The sequence below is a fragment of the Mesoplodon densirostris genome, chromosome 16 (assembly GCF_025265405.1).
Source record: "Mesoplodon densirostris isolate mMesDen1 chromosome 16, mMesDen1 primary haplotype, whole genome shotgun sequence".
NCBI lineage: Eukaryota > Metazoa > Chordata > Mammalia > Artiodactyla > Ziphiidae > Mesoplodon > Mesoplodon densirostris.
Window position 1 is genome coordinate 17,987,261 of NC_082676.1, and position 25,617 is coordinate 18,012,877.

Sequence of the window (25,617 nt, forward strand, 5' to 3'; positions counted from 1 at the left end):
GGGAAAAAATATATCAGGAAAACAGTAATAAAAAAAAAAAGCTGGTAAAACCATATTAATGTCAGATAAAACAGACTGCAAGTGAAATGATAATTTTTGTTTTACTAAAAGAGGGTTTGATTTGCTTCCCAGTTACAAAAGATTTGTTTAATCTGTGAGTTCCAATGACTCTAAACTTCTCTGCACATAATAACATAAAAATGTCAAGTCAAATTTGACAAAATTGCGAAGAGAAAATTTCAGATATGTCAGCTGAAGATTTTTGGTAGTCCTTCATTCAGTCATTAAACACGTGTTTGCTGAACATCTGTTTTATTTAAGGCTTCCTTCTAAGTGGTGAGGAGGTAACAAATACATCAAAATTTCTGCTCTTCATGAAGAATAGATAATGAAAACCCATATATTTAATGTGTCAGCTGTTGATAAGTGTAAGAAGGAAAAAATAGATGAGGGTAAGAGGACAGAAAATGATGGAGCAAGGGGGTTGTTGTTTATATTGTGACGAAGGTATGACTCCTTCATGAGCGACCTGAATGAAGGGAGGGAGAAAGACAAGTACATAAAGTGGATAAAAGCATTCCAAGTAGTGGAATCAACAAGTAGACTGGCCCAGAAGAGGCAGCGTTCTTGGCCTGTTCTAAGAACAGCAAGGAGGCTGCGAACAGAGCATGAGAAGAATGCACGGAAATAATATCAGACACACATCTCTCTGTAATTGACAGACCAAGCAGGCAAATTATTAATAAAAATAAGATATTTGCCTGATTAATTAGATGAATAAGATAGAACCAGTTGAAAAATATAAAATGCTTCATCCAAAGATTAGAGAATATACATTCTTTTCAAGAACACATAAAACAGTTATAAAAACTGATAAACAATCAGTAAAGCAAGTCTCAAAATCTCTGAGTCAGTATTACACAAATTAGGTCCTCTGACCACAGTGAAACTAAGTTAGAAATAAAAAGAAAAACTTAACTTTATAAATACCCATACATTTGGAAATTTAAAAGCATTCCTATAAAATAGATAGGTCAATGACCATGTAATGAAAGAAATTGTGTAAACTACTTAGAATTAAATACTAGTGAAAATAATACAAAGAAAACTTGTGGTATTTGGCTAAACCCTTGTGTTGAGGGATGTTATAGCTTTAGAGTTTACAGTAATAAAGAATGTCCAAATATTTGATGATTTAAGCATTCATCTTAAGAAAATAGCAACAAATTAAACCTAAGGGTAATAGAAGGAAAGAAATAATATCAATAAATATTAGAGCAGAAATTAATTAAATAAGAAAGAAAAGCTAAAACAGAGCATATCAACTAAGCCAAAACAACTACCTCTGTCCTTTTTCTCTCAAGAAAAAAAGTTGGCATAAATAAATACTAGGAATAAAAGATGATACCTAAAAATACAGCTGATACTAAAGTAATAAATACACTTACAAGATTGGCAATAATCAAACAGCCTGAATTACCAAATGTTGGCCACTCTTTAGAACAACAGCAACTTTTTTTTTTAAACATTCTTCATGAGAATGCAATTTCCTACAACCACTTTGATAAACAATTTGCCATTATCTATTCAATGGAAGATGTGCATACCATAATATCCAGTAGTTTCACTCACACATATACAGCCTAGACTAGAGAAAGTCTTGCACATGGACTCTCAAGAGATATATACATGAACATTCAGAGCAACTTTGTTTACCATAGCTAAAAATGTGCTACTAACATAAATGTCTATGTCAGGAGAATTGAGGAGTAAATTACAGTTTATTTACATTCATATTGTCTCATAGGACAGTAAAAATGAGTGAATCAACACAAAAATGAACCACTCAATATGGATGACAGTCACAAACATAATGTTTGAGTGAAAAATAAGGTAAAGAAGAATATATATGATATTCTTCTAATCCATATGCACAGGTTATCTTTCCATTTCTTTGTGTCATCTTCAGTTTCCTTCATTAATGTTTTTCAGTTTTCAGAGTATAGTTCTTTCACTTCCTTGGTTAAGTTTATTCCTGGGTATTTTATTCTTTCTGATGTGATTTTAAACAGAATTGTTTTCTTTCTTTTTCTCATAGTTCATTATTTTGGTGGAAATGTCCCAGAATGCTTGCTTTTATGCATTTTTCTGCATGTATATGTCAATTAAAAGTTTAAATTTAAAAAATAAAAGAGTAAATAGATGAAAGCAAAATTAGGTTTCATTGAGAAAATGCAGGAGTTATCTAACATTAGAAAATATCTTAATGTAATTACCATATTAATCAATCCAAATAGAAGACTAATAGATGAATAGATGCATAAAATCATTTGCTAAGATTAAAAACCCATTGATAATAAGAAAAAACTCATAAATCTAGGAATAGAAAATAACTTTGTTAATCTGATAATGGGCATCTTCAAAAATCAGACAATAAGCATTATAATAAATAAGGAAATTTTAGAACATTACATTTAAAACCAAAAATAACCACCAAAAAACAAAACTGAGGAAGGAATGCACCAAAACTATTTCTGTTTAACATGATATTAGAAGCAGCCAATATGGTGAGAGAATTTTTTTAAGTATAATTACTAGAAAATTGCTAGAAAGTATGCAAATATATATATATATATAACACTTGTGTGTAACATGATTGTCTAGAGAGAAAAATATTATAAATTAACAAATTTGTAATTATAGCAAATTTTAAGTAGTAAAATATTATATCAATGTGGTTAGATTTCAGATCAGTATAAAAGTTATTTACTAAAATGATAGAAGCTGCAGAAGGATACATATATAATAGCAATAATATAGTTTTCAAACCTTCCTAGTAATTCTTTGTAATTCTTAGATACATAAATGTGGAAAAGAAACATGAATAACTGCATGGGAATGCTAAATCTTAATTTCAGTGTTTAAGGTGCTGGGTTTGGGGGTGTTCGGTTTATTTCGACTTGTACTTTTCCATATGTCTTAAATACCTCATACTAAAATTATTTTTAGAGCTAAGCTCCCTCTTCCTTAAGGGAGCACTGAGATCCTGGTGACAAAACTGAAAGAGGCTCCGCACACGTTTATCAGAAACCCACTTGGGATTGGTCCGCGTACCTTTAGACAGTGGCCAGAGAATCATTTTATTTTACCTTCTCCTTGTTAATGCTTTGGCCATAACAGTAGGATGCCGCATTTGTACATGCAAAATAAGGAGAGAAGGTGCAGCTCTTCTACTTGCCTGCCCTTCCTGCTTCTTCCAGAAACTGAGTAGATGCCATGAGGTAGGGAATGTGAGTACAGATGCAGAAGGCACTGTGCTGTGACCTAGAGAACAGGGTCCAAAGGTCTGGGTTCCCAGGAAAAGTGCTGGACCTGCCTCAGCACTAATCCAATGTCATAAAACAATTTGAACAAAGAAAACATGACATGGAGAATGTAACATTTTCCTGCATTATCTTTGCTGTTAAGTTTAGATAGATCACATCTGTGCTTCTCATTGTCCTCATCTATAAAAGGGAAAGCTGTACCTGATGATCTTTAAGTTCTTTCCTCCTCTGACAGTTTATGAGTCTTACACTCAAGGACCTTAGATTCCAGGGAGAGGAAGACAAGTTATGCACACGGTTACAGTATTAGTATGACAAAGCCCAGTGTCCAGTGAGAGGTATAAATACTTTTGGGAGATCAGAAGAGGAAGACTCACCTGTGCCTGAGGAAACAGGAAAGGCTTCTAGGAATAAATGATGCTAAATTAAACCTAATGTTTTTCTTTTTTTCCTAATCAGAGAAGGAATTTTTGCTCATTATAGGAAATTTGGAAATCACAGAAGATTGGGGACAGAGAAAAACATTTATTCCACGTGCCCATCCATTCATCCATTTAAATATTTGACTACCTGTTATGTGCCAAGTGTGAATCTAGGAACTAGGGAAAGAACAGAAAACCAAATATACAAAGTGCTTGCTCTTGTGCAATTCATTTTTCAGGCTAGGGTAGGGGAAATCAGGCAAGTAAACAATTCTGTAAATAAATGAGGTAATTTTTGCAAGTGACAAATGCCAAGAAAAGAACAAAGATCGGTGTGATAGTGACACAGTGGTTGGGGGGGGTAGTATTTTTGATTGAGGTCATGAAAGGCCTCTTTGATGACACATCACTCATGAACTCGCCACTCAGAGTTAACCATACATATCTGCTGGGTTTCCTTCATCTGTGTATTTTCTTTCCTAGGGACTTGCCTACCCACCACCCTCCCCCTCCCTCCCACCTTAGGAAGAGGCTCTCTTTCATAGCCCCTTCATTACTCTTTAGAACTAGGGCCTCCCCATGCACTGTCGTAACATCTGCAGTGAGAAAACTTGTTTTCCTAATTTTGAAAGAGATCAATAAAAACAAATTAAAATAGAGGATTAGAGATGTCTTTTTGCCACATTATTTTCCCAAGAACAAAAGATGTAGTGATCTTGTTTATGGTTTCCTTTGCTGTGCAAAAGCTTTTAAGTTTCATTAGGTCTCATTTGTTTATTTTTGTTTTTATTTCCATTTCTCTAGGAGGTGGGTCAAAAAAGATCTTGCGGTGATTTATGTCCTAGAGTATTCTGCCTATGTTTTCCTCTAAGAGTTTGATAGTTTCTGGCCTTACATTTAGGTCTTTAATCCATTTTGAGCTTATTTTTGTGTATGCAACCTAAGTGTCCATCATCGGATGAATGGATAAAGAAGATGTGGCACATATATACAATGGAATATTACTCAGCCATAAAAAGAAACGAAATTGAGTTACTTGTAGTGAGGTGGATGGACCTAGAGTCTGTCATACAGAGTGAAGTAAGTCAGAAAGAGAAAGACAAATACCGTATGCTAATACATATAAGTGGAATCTAAGAAAAAAAAATGTCATGAAGAACCTAGGGGTAAGACGGGAATAAAGACACAGACCTGCTAGAGAACTTGAGTATATGGGGAGGGGGAAGGGTAAGCTGTGACAAAGTGAGAGAATGGCATGGACATATATACACTACCAGACGTAAAACAGATAGCTAGTGGGAAGCAGCCGCATAGCACAGGGAGATCAGCTTGGTGCTTTGTGACCACCTAGAGGGGTGGGATAGGGAGGGTGGGAGGGAGGGAGACGCAAGAGGGAGGAGATATGGGGACATATGTATATGTATAACTGATTCACTTTGTTATAAAGCAGAAACTAACACACCGTTGTAAAGCAATTATACTCCAATAAAGATGTAAAAAAAAAAAAAAGGAAAAGAAAAAGATGTAGTGATCTCATCGTTATTTCTCCAGAGGTCTCTAAGCATAACACAAAGCCATTTAGTGCAGCTTAACATGGTAATAACTCACTGCTCTCTCTCATTACTCCAGGGAACTGTGGGGAGGGCAAACCAGCAAGTAGATAAAAGGCTCGGGATGAGTGAGAGCAGCCCACGTCTCCACATTTAAAAGATACTGTAAGTTGTATCTGGCTTAGCAGTCCTTTTAAGGGTAGGGCTTTTCCAGGAGAAAACAGGAAAGGATCGGCAGTGTTAAGGGGGGGCGGGGCAGGTGTACATGCCTAGAAAATGTGGAGTTGAGTTGGAGGGGGTGATGAAGAGGAAGAAATGAGCGAATAGTGTGAAAGCACCTCGGACAAGGGCTAAGGGTTGCATGTAGGAGTGTGTTCGCTTATGGAAAATCAAAGAAGGGTGCTGTGCTTCAGATGACAAGCAATTGGAAGAAGTGATTCCATCAAGTAAGAGGGGAAGAGGACTTCTTTCAGGAGACCCCAGAGTCATCCAGAGGACCATTGGAAGCACACTCCTTCCTCCCTCTCAGGGTTCTTGTGGGGCTACATGAAATGTTTGTAAAGCCTCCAGTTCAGTGTGGGAGACCTAATGTAAGCAGATAAGTTAGGAGGTCCCTGGAGAAGGAGAACGAGGAATGGCTTTCTTGACATAAGAGAAGCCATTTTGGCCTAAGCCATTTTGTGATCTAAGCCTGGTCTCAATGGTTGTCCTTGAACAGGTCTCAGTAATTAACAGTCTTTGGCTTGGTTGTGTTTATTGACTCAACAGCCATCAAGAGGTGAACCCAGTTTTCAGGTAACACTAAGTCTAGTATTGTGATTAGGAACATAGGTCCTGGAGTCATCACCATTGAGTTCGTATCCTAGCTGGGAACCCTATCTGAGCCCTCTGTAACATTAGGATTTCAGTACCTAACTTGTAGGGTGGCCATGAGGGATCATGCACATGCAGTTCTTAGCACAGAACCTAGAACTTACCTAGCAAGAGCTTGCCAAATATTAACTTGGACAGTGATAATGATGGAGAATTTCTTAGCCTAAAAACAAATCCTAAAGGTCCTCCGAGGATGGGGAGGCCCCCCTCCTTTTGCAAATGAACAAACTGAGTCTGAGAATAGAGTCATTAAAAGCATGGACTTACTGGGAAAATCTGCATTGAAATGTCAGCTCTGCCATTTATTTGCTGGGTGCATGATATAATCACTTTGCTTCTAGACCCACAGTTTCCTCATCTGTAAAATGGAGACGTTGAGAATTATCGCTGTGAGAAGTAAATGTGATATAGGCCAAGTGCTTAGTCAAGTGCCCAGGACACAGAATTTGAAACTGTATATGAAATAATGGATAAGCATTTACAAATTATGGTTGTTGATATGGCAATCATTCTTGGTGGAAGCAAGTTAATGACCAAACTAGGAGATCAATCTATTTAAATGGAATAATATCAAATAGGCAAAAATAGATATTCAAGATCTGAAATACATAATTCATAAACTCAAGCTTATTAATATATTGACAACTTGATAGTAAATCATTTTAATATATAGCACTCTACACCTAAACCAAGAAAACACATTTTTTGAGCACACACAAAACAATCACAAAAAATAGAATATGTATTAGGCCATAAAAGAAGCCCAAATAAACTCTAAAGAATCCGTGTCACACAGCCCATGTTCCTCAACTATTTTACAATAAAATTAGAAATTAATAACTAAAGGACAGCTTTAAAACTCCCATGAATTTGACAACTAAATAACATATTACTAAATAACACTTGGGTTAAAACGGAAATCATAAAGGATCATGAAGTGAATAATAATGAAAGCAGAACATTTCTATATTGTACAGCAGAGCAGAGCTAAAGCAATAGTTAAAGGAAAATCTGGAGCTTTAAATTCATTTACTAGAAAACAAAAGTTAAAAACAATGAGCTGGAGGTACAGATGGCAAAAAGCACATGAAAAGACGTTCAACATCATTAGCCATTAGGGAAATGCAAATTAAAACCAGGGGGCATCACTATACACCTATCTGAATGGCTAATAGAAACAATAGTGATGGCACCAAATACTGGTGAGGGTGTGAAGAAATACGATGGCTGATATACCACTTGAGGGAATGTAGTAAACTGGTTCAGTCACTCTGGAAAATAGTTTGTCAGTTTATTTTAAAACTAAAAATGAGTATACTGTACAGTTCAGCAGTTATTTAGGCATTTATCCCAGAGAAATGAAAACTTTTGTTCACACAGAAACTTGTGTATGCATGTCCATAGCAGATTTGTTCATAACAATGCCTGTGATATTGCAATTTAAAATAAGAAACATATATTTGGTCCCCATTTCTGGCACAGAGCTCCTAAAACCTTTGGAATTTCCTAAGTGATAAGGGCACTAGAGGTGACTTTTGTTATGTGAATGAGGTGACTTTGTGCTGCACCCAAGGATGGCAGATGGTTGCCAGGGGGACGGTTGCCAGGAGAACCAACCTTGTGATTAGAGGGTTGAAACTTTCCAACCTCTGGGGAGGGGAGAGGTGCTGGAGATAGAGATCAGTTGCCAATGGACAGTGACTTTATCAATCATGCCTGTGGAATGAAGCCTTCATAAATGTGTTTGGCCAAGTGCCTGGCACACAGAATTAAACCCATTAAAAACCCCAAAGGAGAGGGTTCAGAGAGTTTCCAGGTTGGTGAACACACGGAGGTGCTGGTAGGGTGCTGAGAGGGCATGGAAGCTCCACACCCTTTCCCAGACCTTGTCTTGTGTATCAGTTCCATCCGGCTGCTTCTGAGATGTATCCTTTTGTAATAATCCAGTAATCTATAAGTAAAATAGTTCTCTGAGTACTGTGAGCTGCCCTGGCAAATTAATCAAACTGGAGGAGGGGGTCCTGGGAACCTCTGACTTACAGCCAGTTGGTCAGAAGTACAGGTGACAACCTGGACTTACAACGGGCAGCTGAAGTGTGTGTGTGGGTGAGGGGTATTCTTGTAGGACTGAACCCTTAACCTGTGGAATCTCATGCTATCTCAGGGTAGATGGTGTCAGAATTGAGTTGAATTGTAGGGCGCCCAGCTGGTGTATGGACAATTACTCGGTGCTCTGTGGGAAACCCCCACCTCCACATGCTGGAATTGGTACCAGAACCTTTTAAACCACAAACCGGAAACTACCCAGATGTCCTTCAGTGGGTGAAATTGGTTAAACAAACAGTGGGACATCCATACGATGAAATACTACTCAGCCGTAAAAAAGGAGCCATCTATTAATAGAAGCAGCAGATTGGATGATTGTCAAGGGAATTATGCTAAGTGTAAAGGAAAATCTCAACATGTTACGTACTGTGTGATTTCATTTATGTACCATTCTTGGAATCATAAAATTATAGAGGTAGAGAACAAATTGGTGGTTGCTAAGGGTTTCAGATGGTGGGGAGGAGAGGGTAATGTGTCTGTAAAGGGTCAGCATGAGGGAGCCTTGTGAGGAGACATTTGAAATTAGGTGGTATCAGTATTTACATGGAGCTACGCACATGATAAAATTGCATAAAATTGAACACAGTTTCTGGTAGTGATGAGTTGGAAACAAACTGCACGTCCATCAGTGGGGAGTAGACGGTTAAGCTACGGAGGACGTACACCGTGAAACACTGTGGAATATGGAGAGTAATGGACTGAGGACACATGGCAGCCTAGGCGGATGTCAAAATCAGAGTGCTGAGTGATGAAAAGGGGAAGGAGCTATAACATATTCCAACATAAATAATTAATATGCATGCATACTAAACGATTACATGCATTTTGTAAGAACTCATTCAAGCAAAGGAACATATGTGAAACATATAATAATGTGCGTCTATGAAGGGAAGGCAGTGAGAGTGAAGAGTGTGTAAAAATATAGAAATACACAGAATAATATTTGAAGGTTGTATTAGTTTCCTATTGCTGCTGTGACAAATCAACACAGACTTAGTGGCTTAAAACAACACAAATTTATTATTCTGGAGGTCAGAAGTCTAAAATAGGTCTGCAGGGCTGTGTTGCTTCTATAGGCTCTAAGGGAGAATCTGTTTTTTTGCCTTTTCCAGTTTCTAGAGGCTGCCTGTATACTCTGGCTTGTGGCTTCTTCCTTCATGCTCAAGGCCAGCAGCACAGCATTCTCTCCTCTTTCTGACCTCTGCTTCTCTCTTATAAGGGCCCTTGTGAGTACACTGAGCCCACTCAGATAATTCAGGATAATCTTCCTTAACTTAATTTCAAGATCCTTAATCACATCCACAATGTTTCTTTTGCCACCTAAGATAACCTATTCACAAGTTCTGGGTATCAGGACATCTTTGGGAGGTCATTATTTTGCCTATCACAGGAGTTTTGATTTGGAGCACAAGATAGCAGGGGATTTGGAGGGATGTGGTCTGAGCCAGTATTTGGGAGGTGAGGACAGGAATGAATTACCTGACCAGTTTGGCTGGTGGATCAGAAGGTTCGTATTGAGATTGAGAAGGGACTTCAAAATGCCAGGTGTATCCTCCAGGTGTGTCTGTTACACTTCTGCCCCTCTCTCCCTGGGACACATCACAGAATAGTCCACGTGGAGGTAGAGCAGGCAACCACATGTGCCTTGTGTTTTCAGCAGAATATTCTGGCTCCCTAGAGACCAGACTCAAAGTCAGACTTTCCTCCCCTCAGGGGACCAAGTCTGTGCTGTGTGAAGTGCTGGCTGGTCATGTTAACCAAAACATGAACCCATATTGATCTGTGATAGTTGGGGTTATCATTCAGCAAATATTCACTTCCTCAATCCCCACTTCCCCACTGCGGGAGGCTCAGCCCCCTTGATGTTGGGCTTGCCTAGACATTTGCCTTGGCCAATATGGTGGACATGTCCAATACTGGACATGACATGAAGGAGGCTTTACGAACTATTGCATGGGTTGGCTTGGCTCTGGTGCATCTGTTGTAGAAAGAACATGCCCTGAGTAACTGCTGAGCTTTCAGCCTGGGCCCTGGAATAAACACACATGGAGCGGGCCTGAGCCCAGCCTAGATCAGACAAGAGCTCAAGGACAAATGTCTGTTGTTATAAACCAGTGACTTTGGGGGCTGTTTGTTACACAGCAACATCCCACTAGTATATGAGCACATATAATTTCATTTTAATCTCACAAGAATCCTAGGAGATACGGATCATTAGCTTCACTTTAGGTATTGTAAAACGGGTTCAGAAAGGGTAAAAGGATTCATTCAAGGTCACGCAGTTCGTAAATAAGTGTTAATGGGCAGGAGAGAGAAAGTGTGTAAATGTCAGGCACCTGAGCAGGAGTATGTACAAGTGGAGGGGAGATGAAGTGTGGGAAGGGAATTTGACTGATCACACCTAAGAAAAAGCTTACATTGTGCAGAGGCAGCTTTAGAAGGGTAAATTGACATTGAAAATCCAGAGGGAAGGATGGTGACCTCTCCAGGATTCTGAGGTGAAGGGTTATCATTTGGTGGCTTAGGAAAGAGCCTGTGCTAGGATTGTGTCTCACAGTGTCATGGCCAGGAGCCACCTTCTATTAGAAGGATCATCCAGGAAACACCATGTATTCATTTTAGCCCCTCACCTTTGCTGAGAGGTGCTCACCGAGGCCAGAGGGTGCTTCACAGGTGAGTGAGGCAGGTAATCGGGGGTAGTTGGGTCTTCCAGCTTCTGTTCTCCTGCCCCTGCTCTTCTGCAGGGGTTCTCTCTTGGTGTTTTGCCACAAGGTGACTGGGATAGACAACTTTTGCTTCATCATGTGCCCTTTCTCCTTGCATAGGTGAGTCTCAAGTGAGACTCGGCAGAGAGTAAGCCACCTTTCACTGACAGTGGTTTTTTTTTGAAATTCTTCCTTCAATGTAATGATACTCTTGTACATTTCCAAAAAGAAATAAAGTGTTGGACATCATAAGAAAGCTTGGTAGGCATTTCTGGGGCTGCTGACACAGCAGGCCTTTCCAAGGTCCAGTAGTCCTGAGCAGTGTCTACAGATAAATGTGATTCCTTGGGAGATCAAGAATGTCCTGGGGCGGGGGCTTCTCTGTTGTGAGCCACCTCCACTTTGAAAGACCTCAGATCCGAATATAAAAAGCTGAACTCTCCAGCTGAAAGGGAAGGTGGTAGTTCTGGGAGAGGGGCTATCAGAGTCCAATCAGGAGATATTACTTCTGTTTGTTTGTTTGACATATTCTGGAAATAATTTGATTTACATTACAAATGGCTTCTCACCAGCATCACAGCAATGGCGGATTAGCTACACTACGGACTGTTTCCTAATTCCAGGGCCCATGTTATTCACAGCCAGACTGTGTGTCCCAAGGAGAAGCAGTGTTCGGAATGCTAATACCTTACCTGGGCTCAGTGCTAGGTGGCTTTGAACCATCAAAGATGTTTCAGGTTTCATTCTTTCTCCAGCTTTTTTTCCCTTTTCCTTTTTTCTTTGTTTTTTGTTGTTGTTGTTGTTGTTTTTATTTTTATTTTTTTTAACAGACAAGGGGACTTGCCATGAATTCAGTGTAAATTGAAGTGAAGCCCAGAAGTTGCTATGGGCTCACCTTCTCCCCCCGCCCCACCCGGAAACTCTTTCTCTGGAAACTGAAACCATGTAATTTAGAAATTGCTTCTCTCTTTCCAACCCAGTTTCCTCAGCCACAAAAGTAATTTTTAAACATTCTACAGCTTTTATTTCCAGGCTGCAATCTTGTGCTGGTGTCCATTTAATTCTTCCTGGCGTTTGAACACCTGAGCTGTTGATGTGACAGGAGGTGTGGCTGGCCACCCTGCTCCTTGCTCAGCAACCCGCCAGGTGGCTGCATCTGGATGGGGCAGAGAGGGAAGAGCCAGGTCTGTGCCAGAGCTGGGAAGCAGAGTGCGGCCAGCTAGAACATCGGATTTGTAGGCAGGGGGTACCAAGGCAGAATGGAGCATGGGGAGAGGAAGGTGGGAGACGCTAAATGATCAAGTTCAGGCATTGGGGTCCTGCATCTAGATCAGTCAAGGTAGAGTTCGGAGATTCATCACACCATTTACTTCAACAGAGAGGATTGCCTGTTATAAGTTGTTAACTATCGTGGTTCTCAAACTGTGCTGAGGCAGCCCAGGCCACTGCAATGAACTCACCAAGGCACCGCGTGAGGGCATTTAGAATTTTAATTTTAAATGATCACGAAAAACAGTGTCATCTATCAGACACTGTACAAACTACTAAGTTGAGGTGATCCACAGTTTCAACATTAGATTGGGCTACATTCCTTTCGGTGACATCATATCTTTGCCAAGCTAGCCTTCCTGTTGTGACTGAGGTGAAAAGCAAGTATTGCAGAAAAATCAACACGGCGCAGGCGACAACAGCAGTGGTTTCTAATCGGAATCCACAGTTTGAGAAGTTGTGTAGGGCTTGACAGATGCACATATCCCATTAGTAAGCAACCGTGGTTATTTAAGAATGGAATTAACATATTTTTTCTTTGATTTGTGTGTATGGTTTTCTCAAACCGCTGTTAAGTGGTTAGGCTATAAATACTTATTAAGTTGTTTGGACTAAACGAATAAGTGAAACTATTAGGTATTTCTTTGGTTAGGAACTCTGCGAAAAAATTACCACAACACCAAGGTCACCATGAAAGTTTGGAAACCTCTGGTTAACTATATATAAAGAATTGGCTGGGAAACTGCAAAGGTAAAAAGAGAACATGAAAGTATTATACCAATATAGCAACTGTGGGAACAGGTACTGCTAGGCTTGGGGAGAGCAAGGGAACAGACTGGAATTGCAAGCATTTTAAACATTGGAAGAGGGAGCTCTTTTTGTCTGGTGCTGGTGTCTCTGAGGTTCTGCAGTGAAGCTTGTTCTTTGAGTGCTGGAGAAACTGCAAACTAGATCCAACTGCCGTGACAGAATGAACTTCCCGGGGTGGGGGGGGGGGAAGTGATATTGGAGTGATGCCCACAGGAACAGGAAACACTCTCTTCTTCCTCCTAGAGCCCTGCGGTCTCCCTCTGTCGCCCCCTACCGGCAGAGACTAGCATAGAGCCAGGTGATGGAGCAGACATGTGATTTCTGGAATACCAGCCCCAGCATCATGAAACAGGGTGTAGACGGGGTTTTGGAGCCGAGAGACAATGGCTTAATAACTATCCCAAGGTCCTTGGATTGCAGCTGTCATGCTCACCCTTGGCCTGAGGTCCGTGGCCCCCAGCGCATAGGTTGCTTCTTGAACCTGGGCCGTATCTGACTCGTGGCTCCCCGTCCATACCCCAGGCTGCTGAACGGTAGTGCCCACAGGACAGGGCTGGTGCACCAGCCCTGGTTTTACCCTGTGTTACATTCCAACCAAGTTCACTCATCCGTTCAGTGTGGAGATGTGGAGCGGGACACCCAACCCAACGATGGGAAAGATAAGCATTTGAGAGAAGGCTGTCCCAGAACAACTGAGGTTCAAAGAATGAATGGAAGCTGGGAGAAAGGAGGGACTAGAGAGAGGAGGGAAGGATGATAACATCCGGTCAACACGTCAGCTCTGCAGAAGTATCTTCCTGACCGTCATACCTACAGGCCCTAATGGCCATTTTTATCCAGCTAACCCCCATCGCTTTCCTTCAGAACACTTAGGACAACGTGCAGTTTTCTCAGCTCACATGTTGGATTGTCATTATGATTGTTTCACTCTGTGTCCCGCACCAGATTTTAAGCTGCAGGGTGGCAGGGACCACATCTGTTCTTTTTTTTTTTTTTTTTTTTTTTGTGGTATGCGGGCCTCTCACTGTTGTGGCCTCCCCCGTTGCGGAGCACAGGCTCCGGACGCGCAGGCTCCGGACGCGCAGGCTCAGCGGCCATGGCTCACGGGCCCAGCCGCTCCGCGGCATATGGGATCCTCCCAGACCGGGGCACGAATCCGTATCCCCTGCATCGGCAGGCGGACTCTCAACCACTTGCGCCACCAGGGAGGCCCCCACATCTGTTCTTGTTAACACTTTGTCCCCAACATTTAGCCTACCATTCCATAGGTGCTCAATAAATATTTCAAGCTAAGCCGTGTCCAGGGAAAGAGTAAGGATTTTAGTGTAAAGAGAGAGGAAAAATCAAGAAAGATCAAGGAGCTGGTAGCAGGACCTGAAATCAAAGAAGTGAAATTTTAGACCCAACTTTCCCTGAACCCCCTAATCTCCCTTCCCTGCTTGATTTTTCTCTAGAGCACTTACTGCCATCTGACATTCTCATTTTTTGATTATCTCATATATTATTTAATCTCCCATGTCCCACGAGAACGTAAGCCCCTTAAGGGCAGAGAGGATTTTTGTTTGGTTCGCTCCTATATCTAGTGTAGTGCCTGGTACATGGTAGGAACTCAAAAATATTCGTTAAGAGAATGAATTTGTCCGGCGCTTGACTTTTGACAAAGGATACTTGCATCACTCTGTTACAACTACTTTAGTCACTCTTCTCGCTTACTTCTTAGGAATAGTGGGAGGGACCATTATTATAGTGTGTAGCACTCAGACTGGCTTGACACGTCACTGCATGGAGTGTGCATTTGCAGTGCAGGGAGGCGATTCCTGCTCCTGTGGCATGTCCATTCGTGCAGCAGAATCTTGACGGCCATTTGCTCCTTTATTCTTGTATCTTGGACTTTAAATGTGCTGACTCCTTTACCTGGGGCTTAACCTTCCCACTCCCTACTCTCCATTCTCCGTCCCCCCCAAAACTTGTACCTTTACCTCGTTAAATCCCATCCATCCTTTGCCCAAGGCCCCCTCCTTCAGGACAGCCTTCTTGGCCTCTAGACTCCACGTTATACTATTGGTGATTTACTCTCAAATATTTACCAGTGGAATGTTATGGATGAGTTACGGGCTAAGCTGTAACCCAGTGCTGCCAGCCTTCCCATCAAGACCATACTGGTTAGGGGAAGTCCCCTGGTATTCCAGTTGAGAAGCCTCTTCTCCAGAGACAACGCTACATAGCCCAGGTGTTTCTGATACCATGTCTTGATGCACAACCTTCATTTTGCTAATCAGTACACTCAATGCCAGAAATTGATTGTGGTAGTTGAAATCAGGGACCTGTCAACTAGCCTAAGTATTGTAAATGGACTCTAATTGGTAAAATTGAAAGTATTCAAAATATGTGGGTTGGCCAAAATATTGTGAAAGCGCTTTCCAAAGGTACATAACGTAGGAGAACCCAGTAAGGCCTCTAGCTCTTAGCCTTGGGGATGGTATCCAAGCCTTGATTCCTAAACAGTCCTGTGTCACCTGTTGGTTGAGAAGGATTCCTGGTTACCTGATGTGTCTGTAATGGTACTTGATTTGCCCCTAGACCAGGAGTAGGCAAGGTACAGCCCACAGCCTAGGCTATCTTTTTTTTTTTTTTATGTTAAGGCATTTTATTTTAAATATAGCAGTGTGTACATGTCAATCCCAAACTCCCAGTTTATCCCTATTTTTGTAAATAAGCTTTCATAGAATCACAGCCATGCCCATTTGTCTACACATTTTCTGTGTCTGCCTTTGCATTACAACAGCAGTGACAAATAGCTGAAACAGAGACTGTCTGACCCACAGAGCTTAAAATATTTACTATCTAGACTTTTAACAACAACAACAAAAAGTTTATCAACCCCTACCTGAGAATACTGTCATAACTGCTTTAAATGAGCCTACATGCAAGATAGGAACCAGGTCACCTAAAAAGACTAAGACAGGTTGCTGAGCTTCATTGAGCTTTATGGAATGGATTGTATGACCTATTTTGTGCCTGCTTGCTAATAAACATTTGTGTAATAAATGCTCATCTGTGTAGTAGAATTTAGCCTGAGACTTGCTTTTATTATAACCTAATAATGCAGTTATGGAGGAATCATTAACCCTCACTCACCTCAGATTTCTTCTTTTTTTTTTTTTTTTTTGCGGTACGCAGACCTCTCACTGTTGTGGCCTCTCCCGTTGCGGAGCACAGGCTCCGGACGTGCAGGCTCAGCGGCCATGGCTCATGGGCCCAGCTGCTCCGCGGCATGTGGGATCTTCCCGGACCAGGGCACGAACCCGTGTCCCCTACATCAGCAGGCAGACTCTCAACCACTGCGCCACCAGGGAAGCCCTCACCTCAGATTTCTTTGGTGGCTTCTAGTTTCTATGAAAAAGAATGTAAGGTTGTGCACGAGTCATGATTAAATTGGCTCAGATGAGTTTCCAGCGTAAGGCTGTGTCTTTCTGACATGTGCTGCCTGGAAGCCCAGCACTTTCCCTGCAAAAGCTCCTTCAGGCTTCATCATTCCATCCTTCACAATCGTCGTGTCTGCATCCCCCTCTAGAGCATGAATCTCATGAAGGCTAGAACATGTCTGTCTTACTCCCCTGCATCCCTAATGCCTGTCCCATCTCAGAGGTCCAAGACACGTTTGTAGAAAGGAAAGAATAGATAGAGCTGTATCTGAACATGCATTAATGGGACCTTGCTAACTCCAAACTACAGTTGGTTAAAAGGCATGAACCCAGCAGTCAGCTGGACTGAGAACCAGGTCAGGGGTCCACAGTCACCTGCAGGACTTCTATTTTATCTCAGTGGCTCCCCTGCCTTGTCTCCCTTCTGGAGGTGGGAGCTGTATTTAAGGGAATACAGCTGGGTCCAGTACCATCTGGGAGCTTGGTGGACACTAGCTCCTTAATTCACCTCGTAGCCCTAAAAGGCAGAAGTACCATCCCCGTGTTACACATGAGAAAAATGAGGCAAAGACGCAGATGGGACAAGTGACTTGCTTTAGGTCCAGGTGATGACAGATCCAGCACTCTTTTTTATCATGTCATGATGCCTCCCTGCTCAAGAGTATTTTTTCAGTATTGGGTAAGCCAACGAACAGGTGAATGACATACCTTCTCTATGACATCGCTGCAAGAGGGTGACAGCAGAGTCACCTGATTCTAGTGGTCGGGGTAGATTGGACCCAGTGACCTTGGATGGTGAGGGTACCAGTATCCCTAAGTGAAGCCTCTGGATTCCTGTCCTTGCCTACCTTCATAAGGATGTCTGTGATAATATTCAACAAATTCCTGTCCACCAAACATCTGTAATAAATTAGAGGAGATGGCAGAAAGGAAGCAAGAGAGTAGGTTTGGATGATGCTGAAAGAAGATGGATTTTATTTTTGTTCCTTTTACCTTTTTTCCCTTCGTGTAGCATTTCCATGCAGAAATTGCAAATTAATGGTCACATCGAACTATCTGTCAATGTATTACTCCTCCTTCAGTATCAAATTATGTCGGCAATAATGTTTCCAGCTGCCTAGGACTCCATTGGAATTTAATTTGAAAGGAACTCAAATCGTATCTCCAAATGGATAAAAAATTAATTTTACATACAAGCTATCCACCTCCACATTTTCAGCCCCATGCCCCAAATTATCTCAATTTAGGTTCAACTTTGAATAGTACGTATGTTACAGCCAATTCCACGTGCAAAGATGAATACATAGAAAATTCATGAGTTGGAAATCCGCTTTGCTGCTCCTTTCTTTTTAATAAGATGTTCTGCCTTGATTAAGGTCATTAGGAGATTCTACAGCTATTGCCTTTGACAGCAGGAATGGAGGCTGGGTCCATATAAAACAAGGGGCTGGAATTCTAACTTAACCACATGATTACCTTAACAGTTGGAGTATAGAGAGAGCCCTGATTCACCCCTTCACTTACTGCATTTCCCCTGCAGGATGTTAAGGCCTTGATTCTGGTTTGGTCTTCAGTTATCCCCTGCTTTCTGTATTCACTCATTCTTCATTTATTAATCAGCTCTATGTCCAGTTATAAAAATGAAGAGATCTAGGTGCTCACAGGTTAGCAGGGGAGGTGAGCGTGAACCAAACATCCAAACATTAATCTGCAATTTGATAAGGACTATGGGAGAAGTATTAAAGAAAACAAATGATGATTCATTCTGCCTGGGCAAGAAAGGCTTTTGGAGAAAGTTACAAAGAAAGGGTGGCATTGGAGCCCAGCCTTGAATATATTGAATAGGGATTTGCCAGTGGCAGCCCAAGCAGAGGGAAGCATGGAGGTGTAAAAGGATTCAGGATGCAACACTCACTCTGCTTTAGGAATGTAGGGTTCAAAGAGTGAGCAGTGGAAAACGAGGGAGGGAATTTGGAGGCGGAAGGGTACATGTTGCAGGTTGGGCTCTGGTATTAGGTTGAAAATGGTACTTCAGTAAGATCTAACATGGAAAGGAGAGGAGTGATCAGTGACCAGAAGTGAGGAGGCCCACCCTGCCTTCCAGAGGCAGCTGCAGAATAAAGAAGCTTCTGAAGATACGAGTTAGTCAATCACACACACACATACACACTTGTCCCTAACATATGTAAGAACACAAATGGGTCTGGGACGAGATACACACACAGACCTGCAGCCTTTTTCCTTCTCCTTTCACCTGACTCCATCCCTCCCCACAAAGGTTTCCTCCTCCAAACAGCCACGCTCTGGTCACCCGTTGGGCCTCGGGGTACATACATGGAATATGGTGTGACCTTGGATGGCCAAACCAAGGGAGGAGGTTCACACAAGCCCCGGAAATGAGTTTGGAGCCACTGGGACAGGGAATTCTAGGCTGTTAGGTGTCTGGAGCCCGGGCCAGAATGGGGAGCACAGGGACCAGGTGGAGACGTTGGCCCATTGACTCCTGCTTCAGGAGGAGGGCAGAGTCTGCAGATGGCCGGAGTGTGCTCCCCAATTCACAGGACTCGGGACAGGGCCCTCATTGCCAAGTCTAAGGGCATAGAGACAGTGAACCCGGAGGCCAAGCCACTTTACTTGTCCGTCAGAGGAAGACTTTCCAGCTTCCCAGATAAGCCACACTCTCTTCCCACTCTATGCCATCTCAGTGGCCTGTAGCCTGTTACTCAACAAGGTCATATGGACAGAGTCTTATCTGGAGGCAGAAACCATAGGCTCTAGGCTTGGACATATTTACACGAGGGATGTAAATTCAACAAACCAATCTCCACTGCACACACAAGGCTTTCTCAGCGATTTCTGACTTGTTTGTACCAACCGGAATGTAAACCTGAGACTCTCCCTGCTGTAGGCAATTACCGGAGCAGAAACTGGGTTTGGCATCTGAGGTTTGGGGGCGGGTTATAGTGAAAGCATGAACGCCTCCATCATGCATTTTGAAAACTAGTTTCCACATGTAGGATCTTAGGACATTCTCTTGCTTGAATTGAAAAAGAGATAAGTTCACCTGAAAGACTCGGTGATGTGCTAGAGGGGACAGAACAGGGGACTGTGGAGTCAAGGGGGTCCAAGCTCAGTTCTCAAAAACAGGTCACCATCTGTTCCTCTCAGTTTAAACAACATGAACTGACCCATCAACAGACTCAGTACCATGTGCTGGGGTTGCTGGACAAACAGCACATGGTCCCTTGCAGCCTGGGAGGAATGATGTATAAAGGAACAAGCAGTTCCTAGAAAGCGTGACGGATGCTCAGTGGGCTGGATAGCTGTGCAAAGTGCCGTGGGAGTCCAGAGCTGGGGACTTAGCTGTGTGGCCCTGGGCAAGTCATGTCCCTTTGTTGGCCTCAGTTCCCTATGTCAGACAGTTGTTTTCAGCACGCAACTGCCCAGCCCATAGTTACTGCTTAATAAAGAGCCACTGTCTTGCCCTTTCTTGAATGCGAGTTCTCGAACTTACAGAACACTTTCACCCACGTGTATCTAACCCACAGGGCCACCAGAGGTCTTGTCTTTGGCCCTTGAACTGAGATGTCCTTGAACCTCTTAATTCCATAGCCTGAGAAAGCCCAAATCATCTCTCAAGGTGTCAGTAACACACATGGACATATTTTCCAAGTCCCCTTTGCCTCTGGTCCCTTTGTACCCGTGCGACATCTTATTTGGCCCAAGTGAGGCATGTAGATCTCAGAAGCCCCAGGAAATCAAATCACAGCCAATCATTTTGTGGTATTTTGAGGACCCTGTTGAAGACTAGGAGTCACATGAGGACAGTCCCATTGGGCTCCACCCCAAAATACACCATCTTGTTCACCCCCATCCTCTCCTATTCAATCCCAGCAACCAGTGAGTTCATTTTTCTCTTCCTCTAAAGGCTAAGCACAGCCGATCCCAAGGCCCTGGGACTGCAGCGTCTACTCCAAACAAGCTTCTTAAAGCATTTCTCCAAGAAGGGCCATTCTCTCTAAGAGGAACGCCCACTGTTAGGTAGAGACAATTTTCTCTCTCTCTTTACAGTTCATTTTATACACATTAACGGCCCTCTGAGATTAGCGCAATAATTTCCACTTTATAGATGAAGAAATGAAGGCTCAGAGATGCAGTGCCCTTGCCCAAGGTCACACAGCTAGTGAGGTAGCATGGTGGGCGGGGAGGGGGGGCAAGTACACGGATTGAATCTCTAGCCTGTGCTTAACTACTCCCAGCGAAGAGAGTCTGACAGAACTTGCGGGGAATGCCGATCATAAAAGAAGTTACGTTTCTATCGTAACAAGTGCCTAAACCTTATAGAATGAGCTTTACAAATGGGGATTAAAAAAAGAAAAGTTTTGGTTTTTATTATCTGTTGTGCACAGAAACATCTATTTAATTTGTGTAAAGTGTAAGTAGAATATTCATAATAAAATAAACATAGCCAATGTTATATATGGGGTTCCGGGACCACGATCAGTAGGGAGGGCTGGAATGGGAGACCGCACTAGGGTGAGAAGGCATGATCAGATCTGTTTTTATTTTTTTATTTTTTTAAATTAAAGTATAGCTGATTTACAATGTTGTATTAGTTTCCGGTGTACAACAAAGTGATTCAGTTATATATATATATATATATATATATATATATATATATATATATATATTCCTTTTCATATTCTTTTCCATTATGGTTTATTATAAGATATTGAATATAGTTCCCTGTGCTACACAGTAGGACCTTGTTGTTTCTATGTATAATAGTGTGCATCTGCTAATACCAAACTCCCAATCCTTCCCTCCCCGGAACCCCCTCCTCCATGGCAACCACAAGTCTGTTCTCTATGTCTGTGAGTCTGTTTCGTAGGTAAGTTTATTTGTGTCATATTTTAGAGTCCACATATAAGTGATATCATACGGTATTTGTCTTTCTCTTTCTGACTTACTTCGCTTAATGTGATAATCTCTGGGTCCATCCATGTAGCTGCAAATGGCATTATTGCTTTCTTTTTTATGGCTGAGGAGTATTTCATTGTATATGTATACTACATCTTCTTTATCCGTCCCTCTGTCAGTGGACATTTAGGTTGTTTCCATGTCTTGGCTATTGTGAACAGTGCTGCTGTGAACATAGGGGTGCATGTATCTTTTTGAATTACAGTTTGTCTGGATATATGCCCAGGAGTGGGATTGCTGGATCAGATCTGTTTTTAGAACGTTGCCCCTGGAGGGGCCTGTTTGGAAAAAAGTGGAGAGGAAAGAAGGAAGGGTTGAGGACTGTTGTGGGAGGCTAGGAAAGGGTGAGTTGTGTTGTCAGTGAAAGGAAGGGAAGTTCCAAGGCACTGTCGATGGGTCACAGTGACCTGCTGAGGATGCTGTGCGTTGAGGATGCATTTGATTTCTAGACTGTGCACCTCGGTGTGGTGAACTAAAGAAATGGGGCTGGTTTCTCAAGGGGAGGGGATGTGGCCAGATGAAATGTAAAGAGGCAGATCAGAACTCCAGCATCCTTCACAATTAGTATTTCCCCAAAGTGTTGTGTGTGCTGTTACTGGTACCCAACATGGTTTTTGGTGGTACCCTGATGAAAACAACTTTGCATTGTTTTAAATGGTAAACATTTATTTATGGCAAGTGATTCAGGTTTTCCCTTTAAATAGTTATGTTTTCTTTTAGATGCCTTATTCAAAAAAGAAGAAGGAGTTTGATTTACAGAAGAATGTTAATTAAATTATCCTCTAGGTGACGAAATCAGGAAGGCAGTGGCTGAGTGATTGGGCTGAGTTTGAAGAGCTGTTCTCCCCTGTTTTAGCGGGGCCTCCACCCCACCTTCCTGACAGCCTCCTCAGAGCCCTGTGTCTTGCGTGTGTGTCTTGCAGACCCGGTGCACGGCCCGCAAAACGTGGAGATCGTGGACATCCGAGCCCGGCAGCTGACGCTGCAGTGGGAGCCCTTCGGCTACGCGGTGACCCGCTGCCACAGCTACAACCTCACGGTGCAGTACCAGTACGTGTTCAACCAGCAGCAGTACGAGGCCGAGGAGCTCATTCAGACCTCCTCCCACTACACCCTGCGGGGCCTGCGTCCCTTCATGACCATCCGGTTGCGGCTGCTGCTGTCCAACCCCGAGGGCCGGATGGAGAGTGAGCAGCTGGTGGTGCAGACGGAGGAGGATGGTGAGTGCGGCGGGCGGTGCGCATGCTCACTCGGGAACGGGGAATGCCAGACCTGCTCGGGGGGCCATGCCTAGCAGTTAGGAGGTTTTATTTTTCCTGCGTCTTTCGTCTCTCTGTTGGTATATCAGCCCCTTTTCTAAGCTCTTCAATAAAACACCACACAGGCTGTGCAGTGCACAACTCCCAAGGGGCGCTGTCCCCCTGGACAGTGGCAACTCTGTCGCAGACACACGCTCAAGTTTGACCTTTCTACGTCCCCATCTCTCTTTTTACTTTATACCACCTGCTATGCCAGCGTTTAACCACACTGATGCCTTCCGAAAGAGAAGCTGTGTATTGGTAGTACTGTTGAAGCATGTTGAGTTTGGGAGTCAGACGGCTCTGGATTCTGTAAGAATAAGGATCAGAATACACTTAAAGAACTTGGCACACACATTGAATGCACCCAGAACCACATATTCACCTGGGTGTCCTACAGGTGTCTTCAAAAGTACCCAGAAACGAACTGTCTCCTCTTTTATACGGACTTCTCTCCCTGTGTTCCTCACATCAATGAACTGCATCTACTAAGTCAAGATAAACACCTGAAGTCAGCCTAGGTGCCTCCATCTCTCCCTCCCCATCCCCCAGCTCCACGCCCACAAGGTTCCGATGAGTTTGCCTTCTGCAGTTTATCTTCCAGCATGCCTCTTAAGACTCCAGGAAGAGAGAGCCACGTGTACTTTCTAGAACACATCTCTTTTTCCCGCCCTTGTCTCCTTGCCCGTGCCGCTCTGTTTCTCCTGCTCAGAATGACCTCTCCTCCACATTTGTGGGACAGATTCTATTTATAATCTTTCAAGTCTTTGCTCACGTGCTACTCCCTCCAGAAGCTTTCCCTGAGTGCCCCAAGCCAACTTGGGTGTTCCTTCTCAGACCCCTGCTATATTTTGCATGTAACTCCGCCACGGTGGTTATGTTATTTATGGTAGGACAGGACTTGCTGGTTCTAGGACTTATCTATAAGAAACACTTCTCTGTGACCGTATTTCAGTTTTCCTTCCAGCCAGACTGCTTCTGGCCTCGAGGGGTGTCTGTAGTTAGTTTCCTGGCATCAGACTCATGTGGATTGATCTGCAAGTGATCGATTAAGGAAGGTTTCCCAGGGGAGACTGGGGAGGGAGTGGGGAAAGCAGGACAGTGAAGGGGAGGAAGCCCAGGTACAGCTTCAGGCCAAATCCAGGGCGCTGTGACCTGGGCCTGCAGGAGAACTCTATAGGGCAGGTTGTGTATCACCGTCGTTCCAAATCACGGCTGCCAGCCAGTGGTTAGGTCTGGAATGGGGATGGAGGATTGGGAAGTAAATTCTCAGGAACTTTTGGCTTTCTACACATGCAGACAAAAAATCGAAGGGCACAAAAATGGCATAAAGTGGACATAAAGGGATCCAGGCAGAACTCTGTCATTGTTACTGCATGAGGCAGATCCTCACACTTGACTCAAAGCAGAGCCTCTTCCATGGCTGTCCTGTCTAGTCCTCTTATTTCATATAAGCAAGTCGAAGGACCCCTGAGTGATGGTCCCTGGTGGGATCCAGACCCACATCCTCAGCTGCAGAGTCCCACAAGGAAATAGAGGAAGGAGCTCCAGCCTCTTACCTTGTCTCCCAATTCTCACATTACCCCATCCCATCCTAGACCTGGAAGTTTTATCAAACCTGCCTTCATGACAAACCCTTCCTGATCCCCTTTAAATTCATCCTCACAGCCTCTCTGTTCGCAGCCCCTGTAGACTGCTTCTACGTGGCAGTAGCAGTGGGGACTCAGCCTCTGTCGCCTTGTTCCCCCATCTTCCTATCTTGTAATGAACCTCAGTCTTCTGTGGGTACAGCTCTCCCCAAGGCCAGCTTCTCTGGAAGATCTGAGTGCCCTGTTTCCTATGAGCCTGTTCCCATCCATCCTCCAACAGAGAGGGTCAGACATCTCATCTTGGCTTCATTTTGCAGCCCAGGACATGTGGCCCTGGATTTAGCTTCTGATAAAGCTGCCAAAACTTTCCCAAGATCTGGCTCCATGGTTTCAAAAATGCACAGCCCCTTCCTCCAGCAGGTAGAATAATGCACTCTTTGAGAAGGCAGACTCTGGAGCCAGATATGCCTGGAGCAAGTTGCTTCACCTCTCAGTGCCTTGGTTCCTCATCTATAAAAAGGAGATAGTAATAGTACCTACCTAACAGGTTGTTGTGCTCATTAAAAAGGATGGTGTATATAGAAATTGGAATCATGCTCATCAGATTGTAAGTTTTCATTAAATGTAGCTACTACATTTGCACTAAATAAGAGAAAAAAAAATTCTTGACGAAGAATCCTCTAGCACAGCCAACCCAGAAAGCACCCACCCATCTCTGCAGAGCTATAGATGTCCACTGTAACTGGTTGTAGATTATGACATCGACTTTCAAGGAGTGGCGATGTGGTCAGTGCCTGGTTGGAGAAGCAGGGTTGGGGCAAGTAGGGTGGTTTAATGACAAGTGTTCATGAGGGACCTGGTTGTTAGACAGGGAGGAGCCACTGTTGAGAACCAGCATGAACATTCAGGATGCAGAAGATGAACAGGAGGGTTTGGCCCAGGAACAGCTCACGGCATTTTTTGTCAAGATGCTCTGCCCACCTTGGGCTGCTTTTTGAGGATTACCTACATGTGCAACAACAAATCCCAAATCCCATCCTTAAGGCATGCCTCAGCCTCTCCCTTTCTTCTTCTTGTCATCAGGAAAAGAAAAAATCACAAGGCCTTTATCAAAACACATTGAGAGCAGCAAAGCTTTGAAGTTAAATTTTAATCAAACACCATTAATATCACATCCGTTCCTGCTCTACCAAGATGTGCAGCCATTATCACAGTAAACACACCAACATTAAGACACCAGGCCTCCATCTTGTAGCCCTCCTGA

At 43.0% G+C, this 25,617-nt stretch overlaps 1 protein-coding gene across 1 annotated transcript in view; it reads left to right on the top strand.

The window, feature by feature from the left end:
* Positions 1–25,617, top strand: part of PTPRT (protein tyrosine phosphatase receptor type T) — an 825,916-nt gene that overhangs the window by 374,457 nt on the left and 425,842 nt on the right. The window contains exon 10 of the mRNA XM_060079174.1: positions 22,390–22,686. Coding sequence (XP_059935157.1) covers positions 22,390–22,686 — 297 coding nt within the window. The remainder of the gene's footprint in view (positions 1–22,389; positions 22,687–25,617) is intronic.